Raw genomic sequence first — 8777 nt, 5'->3', positions numbered from 1 at the left:
TAATGGGAAGCTCTGATAGGATGGAACCAACGATCCCAAGGCCTAATGTTAACCAACCCAACCTTTCTTCAATTGTTCTTAGCGCACCAAGCTCCACTATTGAAAAATCCCTCCTCTTTCCCTTCATCAAAGACATAGCTTCCAAGGGTCGCCATGGCCATTGCTCACGCTGTGATAAGGAAGCATGAATTAAATTTCTTGATGAACCCAGTAATTTTGAATACAATATATTGAATGGTTGGACCTTGCATGAGGTTGTGTGAGGATTTGGTTGCAGATCAAACCTTACCTGAGGGTTTGGTTGCAAATCAAACCTCACCTAAGGGTGCATGAGGATTTGGTTTCAAAGACTACCAAGACATTGCAATTGGCTTGTGCAAGGGTGAACTTCAGAATTCAATCATCCCAATCATCCCAACTCAGAATTCAATGAACTTCAATCCAATTCTTCAATCATCCCCAGAATTTACAATCATCCCTCACTCACAATTTAATTTGTCCTTTCGCAATCTGATGGTTCTCCATAATCTTCCACCAAACTTTTAAATTTTTTGTAATATGATTTACACCATTATGTTTATTTAATAAAAGATTGAAAACAAAAGAGAAAAATGTCATAGAAATATTTGATTGTAAGTTTTCACTACAAAATTGAACATAAATTAAAAGCATACAAATGAACAAAATTGTAGCCAACAACATCTAACTTTTTCCCAATATTCACTAAATAAGTAGGAAATATATGGGAGTAAAAGAAGAAAAAAAAATGTCACGACTTACAATCATCCCCCACTCACAATTTAATTTTTCCTTTGGCAATATGATGGTCCTCCATAATATTTTTTTTTAGTAGAAAAAGCCCTTTGAATTGTACCACATTTGAATTAGTGATATCCTCTACAAAGCATAGTGAATTTTCCTAAAAAATAGAGGAATAAAATAAAACAACATGCAGAATTTTTCGAATAACATTTCACTAATAAACATATGACAGGGGAATGACTTGGTGAGCACCAGAATTTTGCTTGCATATTCCACAGTTGTATGTCAACTGCATTAATCAAACTTATCATCTACCCAACTCTAATATTTTTTTGGTATCTGACAATTTTGGCTAGTGTCTGCTGAGAAACTATGGTGTTAGGATGATCTGCACCCAACATTGCCATTCTGATACTGATGCAGGTTCTGTAGAGATCCTCCCCTCCATCATATAGTCCACCTCTGAGCATTAATTTTTGCCTCATTTCCAAAAGCAAAGCCTTCAAAAGTGTTACATTTTGCCAGAGATACTCATCCAATTTAGTATCAGCGCGACCAAGCATTCTCCAACATGTGGATTTATCCAACCAATTTTGCACTTGAGAAACAGAGGACTCTTCAGCAGCCTCCAAGGCACAGGTGCAGAGACCTGGAATTTCTAAAGCTGCCTGGCATCTTGAGAAGGAAGTAAAATAATGAAGTGCCAATGGAATTGCTACTCTTTTAATCCAACCAATTTTGCACTTGAGAAACAAAGGACTCTTCAGTAGCCTCCAAGGCACAGGTGCAGATACGTAGAAGTTCTAAAGCTGCCTGGCATCTTGAGAAGGAAGTAAAAGAATGAAGTGCCAATGGAATTGCTACTCTTTTAATGAAGGAAAGTAATTCAGATACCTTAGGTTCTACAATCACTGGGTCATTTCCAAATCCAAATACAAGAAAACAAGCTGCCCATAAATGCTTTGAATGTAGGGAGATTGCCCCTCTGCTACCAACACCTTGGAACATAGCTCTGGCAGCAGAGTTGCCTCCTTTTTTTCTCGCATATAACTGAATCATCTCATGCATGTTAATCCATCCCTCTCTGGTGCTACTTCTTGCAATACCAAATCTGATCAACATAGTTGATGCTTCTGCTTCTGATTTTCTTATCTGAGATACCCTACAACAGCAACCAATTGCATGCAGGCATTTCTTCTGTAGTTGCAATCCACTTGCTCTTTCAGGAGCCTTGTGCGCTGCAATTGAAAGAAGAGAGATAGGGATAGGGTAAGGAGCAAACCAAGCACCAACCAATAACATCCTGGTAGCTAATTTCTTTGGTTTATTTGCATGATCAAGAATGTTGAAGCATACATCCAGAAGCTGCATAAGAAAGGGATGACTTCTCAAAGTTGAATCTTCTCGAATACTCCATAACATATCTCACAAGGACACGCTATCAATGGTATCAAGGCGTCTAGAAGGTGTAATGGGAAGCTCTGATAGGATGGAACCAACGATCCCAATGCCTAATGTTAACTGACCCAACCTTTCTTCAATTGTTCTTAGCGCATCAAGCTCCACTATTGAAAAATCCCTCCTCTTTCTCTTCATCAAAGACATAGCTTCCAAGGGTCGCCATGGCCATTCCTCACGCTGTGATAAAGAAGCAAGAATTAAATTTCTTGATGAACCCAGTAATTTTGAATACAATATATTGAATGGTTGGACCTTGCATGAGGTTGTGTGAGGATTTCGTTGCAGATCAAACCTTACCTGAGGGTTTGGTTGCAAATCAAACCTTACCTAAGGGTGCGCGAGGATTTGGTTTCAAAGACTACCAAGACATTGCAATTGGCTTGTGCAAGGGTGAACTTCAGAATTCAATCATCCCAATCATCCCAACTCAGAATTCAATGAACTTCAATCCAATTCTTCAATCATCCTCGGAATTTACAATCATCCCCCACTCACAATTTAATTTGTCCTTTGGCAATCTGATGGTTCTCCAAAATCTTCCACCAAACTTTTAAGCTTTTTGTAATATGATTTACACCATTATGCATATTTAATAAAAGATTGAAAAAAAAAGAGAAAAATGTCATAGAAATATTTGATTGTAAGTTTTCACTACAAAATTGAACATAAATTAAAAGCATACAAATGAACAAAATTGTAGCCAGCACCATATAACGTTTTCCTAATATTCACCAAATAAGTAGGAAATACATGGGAGTAAAAGAAGAAAAATAAAATGTCACGATTTACAATCATCCCCTGCTCACAATTTAATTTGTCCTTTGGCAATCTGATGGTCCTTCATAATATTTTTTTTTTTTAGTAGAAGAATCCCTTTAAATTGTAACACATTTGAATTAGTGATATCCTCTACAAAGCATAGTGAATTTTCCTAAAAAATAGAGGAACAGAATAAAAAAACACGCAGAATTTTTCGAATAACATTTCACTAATAAAAATATGATAGGGGAATGACTTGGTGAGCATCGAAATGTTGCTTTCATATTCCACAGTTGTGTGTCAACTGCATTAATCAAACTTATCATCTACCCAGCTCTAATATTTGTTTGGTATCTGACAAGTTTGGCTAGTGTTTGTTGAGCAGCTATGGTGTTAGGATGCTCTGCACCCAACATTGCCATTCTGATACTGATGCAAGTTCTGTAGAGATCCTCCCCTCCATCATATAGTCCACCTCTGAGCATTAATTTTTTCCTCATTTCCAAAAGCAAAGCCTTCAGAAGTGTTACATTTTGTTAGAGATACTCATCCAATTTAGTATCAGCGCGACCAAACATTCTCCAACATTGGGATTTATCCAACCAATTTTTCACTTGAGAAACAGAGGACTCTTCGGCAGCCTCCAAGGCACAGGTGGAGATACATAGAATTTCTAGAGCTGCTTGGCATCTTGAGAAGGAAGTAAAAGAATGAAGTGCCAATGAATTGCTACTCTTTTAATCCAACCAATTTTGCACTTGAGAAACAAACGACTCTTCGGTAGCCTCCAAGGCACAGGTGCAGATACGTAGAAGTTCTAAAGTTGCCTAGCATCTTGAGAAGGAAGTAAAAGAATGAAGTGCCGATGGAATTGTTACTATTTTAATGAAGGGAAGTAATTCAGATACCTTAGGTTCTACAATCATTGCATCATTTCCAAATCCAAATACAAGAAAACAAGCTTCCCATAAATGCTCTGAATGTAGGGAGATTGCCCCTCTGCTACCAACACCTTGGAACATAGCTCTGGCAGCAGAGTTGCCTCCTTTTTTTCTCGCATATAACTAAATAATGTTATGCATGTTAATCCATCCCTCTCTGGTGCAACTTTTTTCAATACCAAATCTGATCAACATAGTTGATGCTTCTGCTTCTGATTTTCTTATCTAAGATACCCTACAACAACAACCAATTGCATGCAGGCATTTCTTCTGTAGCTGCAATCCACTTGCTCTTTCAGGAGCCTTGTGCACTGTTATTGAAATAAGAGAGATACAGATAGGGTAAGGAGCAAACCAAGCACCAACCAATAACATCCTGGTAGTTAATTTCTTTGGTTTATTTGCATGATCAAGAATGTTGAAGCATACATCTAGAAGCTGCATAAGAAAGGGATGACTTCTCAAAGTTGAATCTTCTCGAATACTCCATTACATATCTCACAAGGACACCCTATCAATGGTATCAAGGAGTCTAGAAGGTGTAATGGGAAGCTCTGATAGGATGGAACCAACGATCCCAAGGCCTAATGTTAACCGACCCAACCTTTCTTCAATTTTTCTTAGTGCATCAAGCTCCACTACTGAAAAATCCCTCCTCTTTCCCTTCATCAAAGACATAGCTTCCAAGGGTCGCCATGGCCATTGCTCACGCTGTGATAAAGAAGCAAGAATTAAATTTCTTAATGAACCCAGTAATTTTGAATACAATATATTGAATGGTTGGACCTTGCATGAGGTTGTGTGAGGATTTGGTTGCATATCAAACCTTACCTGAGGGTTTGGTTGCAAATCAAACCTTACCTAAGGGTGCGCGAAGATTTGGTTTCAAAGACTACCAAGACATTGCAATTGGCTTGTGCAAGGGTGAACTTCAGAATTCAATCATCCCAATCATCCCAACTCAGAATTCAATGAACTTCAATCCAATTCTTCAATCATCCCCCACTCACAATTTAATCTGTCCTTTGGCAATCTGATGGTTCTCCATAATCTTCCACCAAACTTTTAAGTTTTTTGTAATATGATTTACACCATTATGCTTATTTAATAAAAGATTGAAAACAAAAGAGAAAAATGTCATAGAAATATTTGATTGTAAGTTTTCACTACAAAATTGAACATAAATTAAAAACATACAAATGGACAAAATTGTAGCCAGCAACATCTAACTTTTTCCCAATATTGACTAAATAAGTAGGAAATACATGGGAGTAAAAGAAGAAAAAAAATGTCACGACTTACAATCATCCCCCGCTCACAATTTAATTTGTCCTTTGGCAATCTGATGGTCCTCCATAATCTTTTTTTAAGTAGAAGAAGCCCTTTGAATTGTACCGCATTTGAATTAGTGATATCCTCTACAAAGCATAGTGAATTTTCCTAAAAAATAGAGGAACAGAATAAAACAACATGCAGAATTTTTCGAATAATATTTCACTAATAAACATATGACAGGGGAATGACTTGGTGAGCACCGGAATGTTGCCTGCATATTCCACAGTTGTATGTCAACTGCATTAATCAAGCTTATCATCTACCCAACTCTAATATTTGTTTGGTATCTGACAAGTTTGGCTAGTGTCTGCTGAGTAGCTATGTTGTCAGGATGAAATGCACCCAACATTACCTTTCTAATACTGATGCAGGTTCTGCAGAGATGCTCCCCTCCATCATATAGTCCACCTCTGAGCATTAATTTTGCCCTCATTTCCAAAAGCAAAGCCTTCAGAAGTGTTACATTTTTCCAGAGATACTCATCCAATTTAGTATCAGCGCGACCAAGCATTCTCCAACATGTGGATTTATCCAACCAATTTTGCACTTGAGAAACAAAGGACTCTTCGACAGCCTCCAAGGCACAAGTGCAGATACGTAGAAGTTCTAAAGCTACCTGGCATCTTGAGAAGGAATTAAAAGAATGAAGTGTCAATGGAATTGCTACTCTTTTAATCCAACCAATTTTGCACTTGAGAAACAAAGAACCAATTTTCTCGCATATAACTGAATCATCTCATGCAGGTTAATCCATCCCTCTCTGGTGCTACTTCTTGCAATACCAAATCTGATCAACATAGTTGATGCTTCTGCTTCTGATTTTCTTATCTGTGATACCCTACAACGGAAACCAGTTGCATGCAGGAATTTCTTCTGTAGCTGCAATCCACTTGGTCTTTCAGGAGCCTTATGCGGTGCAATTGAAAGAAGAGAGATAGGGATAGGGTAAGGAGAAAACCAAGCACCAACCAATGACATCTGCCATTTGAATTGTACCGCATTTGAATTAGTGATATCCTCTACAAAGCATAGTGATTTTTCCTAAAAAATAGAGGAACAGAATAAAACAACATGTCGAACTTTTCGAGTAATATTTCACTACTAAACATATGACAGGGGAATGAATTGGTGAGCACCGGAATGTTGCCTGCATATTCCACAGTTGAATGTCAACTGCATTAATCAAACTTATGATATACCCAACTCTAATATTTGTTTGGTATCTGACAAGTTTGGCTAGTGTTCGCTAAGCAGCTATGGTGTTAGGATGTTCTGCACCCAACATTATTGTTCTGATACTGATGCAGGTTCTGCAGAGATCCTCCCCTCCATCATATAGTCTACCTCTGAGCATTAGTTTTGCCCTGATTTCCAAAAGCAAAGCCTTCAAAAGTGTTACATTTTTCCAAAGATACTCATCCAATTTAGTATCAGCGCGACCAAGCATTCTCCAACATGTGGATTTATCCAACCAATTTTTCACTTGAGAAACAAAGGACTCTTCGACAGCCTCCAAGGCACAGGTGCGTAGAAGTTCTAAAGTTTCTCGACATCTTGAGAAGGAAGTAAAAGAAAGAAGTGCCAATGGAATTGCTACTCTTTTAATGAAGGAAAGTAATGCAGATATCTTAGGTTCTACAATCACTGGGTCATTTACAAATCCAAATACAAGAAAACAAGCTGCCCATAAATGCTCTGAATGTAGGGAGATTTCCCCTCTGCTACCAACACCTTGGAACATAGCTCTGGCAGCAAAGTTGCCTCCTCTTTTTCTTGCATATAACTGAATCATCTCATGCATGTTAATCCATCCCTCTCTGGTGCTACTTCTTGCAATACCAAATCTGATCAACATAGTTGATGCTTCTGCTTCTGATTTTCCTATCTGAGATACCCTATAACAGCAACCAATTGCATGCAGGAATTTCTTCTGTCGCTGCATTCCACTTGCTGTTTCAGCGGCCTTGTGCGCTGCAATTGAAAGAAGAGAGATAGGGATAGGGTAAGGAGCAAACCAAGCACCAACCAATAACATCCTGGTAGCTAATTTCTTTGGTTTATTTGCATGATATTTTCATGTCGGAGTCCTGCAGGAAATATAAAACTAAATTAGGGTTTCCAAACTCTTTAAGATGAAAAGTTAAACCTCGGTACATACCTTTGTTGATAGAGGAATTCAGAGTTGCCTTGGTTAATTTGAACCCTCATGAACAAGGTCTCAATCCGGTTGAGCGAGCTGGCAGAATCTCTCACCTCCAGACTGCGATAGACCCGCATTTCTGATGGTGAAGGTGAAGAAAAGAATAATAAGAAAACCTCACCGATGTTGCAACAGAACAATTATGATAGGGTTACTGCTTGAAAGATGGAGGAAAGGGAAGAAGTTAAGTCCCAGAATAATGAGCTGAGGTATTACCAGGTCGCCAGAGGTATTACCGGGCCTGGCGACCGTAGAAAACCATCCAGGAACCTGCATCTGTAACCCCAATGGTGCACTGGTTGCAGAGCTATTCTTTTAGTCTAATCACGGAGCAAATTGCAGTGTTTTCCTTGCTTCTTCGCTCCCTGCACTCCATGGCCCTCCTCATCCTGCAGTAAAGAAGAAGGTACTACCTCCCTGCCCTCCGTGGCTCTCCTCACATCCTCCTGCAGCAAATAAGAAGGTATTCGAGCCTTCTCTACAGCAAAGCCGCTATCCTTGCCCTCCGTGGCCCTCTTCACATCCTCCTGCAGCAAATAAGAAGGTATTTGACCCTTCTCTACAACAAAGCCGCTATCTGCCCAAGCACAAGTTAAACTTTTAATTAACTAATTTTATATTTTAAAAGCTTTTTAATGTTTTTCAATTAAATTGGATGGCAGACCATTGTTGAATCGTCTAACAATGGATCTGACGGTTAAAATTAAGACAGAAAAGCAATTTGGAGAGTCGATTTTAGAGGGAACGCCTTACGGCGTAATTAAATGGTCATTCATGCTTTCATAATTTGTGGAACATGTTTTAAGTGGCGTAAATACATTTATGTATAGAGCGGAATACAATACTTTGTTGGAGAAGTGTTAGTGATATTTTGTAAGGTCGGTAATGTTTCTATCGATGTGTTGGGTCGATTTTAGAATTGGTTTGAGATTTTCTCAATTTTCATTTTTATTTTTAATGTTAAAATTAGTTGGATCTAAGACTAATTATATAATTGTTTTATAATTGAATGTAATTGTGTAATAATATGATTATTTGTATGAATTATATTGTGTAATAATAAGATTATGTGTATGAATTATTTTGTGTTGTGGTATTAGACCAAGTTCTTGTTTGATCCCTTCAGGGAAAGGCTAAGAAGATGTGAGAGCCTTGATGTTTTATTGCTAAGTACATAGCTTAGCTTAGAGCATGTAAGATTATATTAATTTATTGTGTGAGATTTTCGTGTGTGCCTATATGTTTAATGTGTAGATCTATGTGCTTCAATGTCTGCAATAACAACGGTGCCCAAGGGCTATCATGTGAAGGTGTCCATC

General features: G+C 38.1%; 1 protein-coding gene across 1 annotated transcript; it reads right to left on the bottom strand.

Annotated features, from left to right (window-relative positions):
• Nucleotides 1–6504: 6504 nt before the first annotated feature.
• Nucleotides 6505–7293, bottom strand: LOC149154827 (uncharacterized). Its single transcript, XM_089444234.1, has one exon. It carries the CDS (start codon nucleotides 7291–7293, stop codon nucleotides 6505–6507), a length of 789 nt encoding a protein of 262 aa, XP_089300360.1.
• Nucleotides 7294–8777: the final 1484 nt, after the last annotated feature.

Source organism: Pinus tabuliformis, chromosome 9, assembly GCF_031772625.1.
Source record: "Pinus tabuliformis cultivar Carrire ecotype Pingquan chromosome 9, CPIR1, whole genome shotgun sequence".
NCBI classification, from domain to species: domain Eukaryota; kingdom Viridiplantae; phylum Streptophyta; class Pinopsida; order Pinales; family Pinaceae; genus Pinus; species Pinus tabuliformis.
This window is presented reverse-complemented; position numbering and strand designations above follow the sequence as displayed.

Coding starts and splice junctions, on each gene's coding strand:
- LOC149154827 (XM_089444234.1), bottom strand. CDS start 7,293: ATGTTATTGGTTGGTGCTTGGTTTGCTCCTTACCCTATCCCTATCTCT.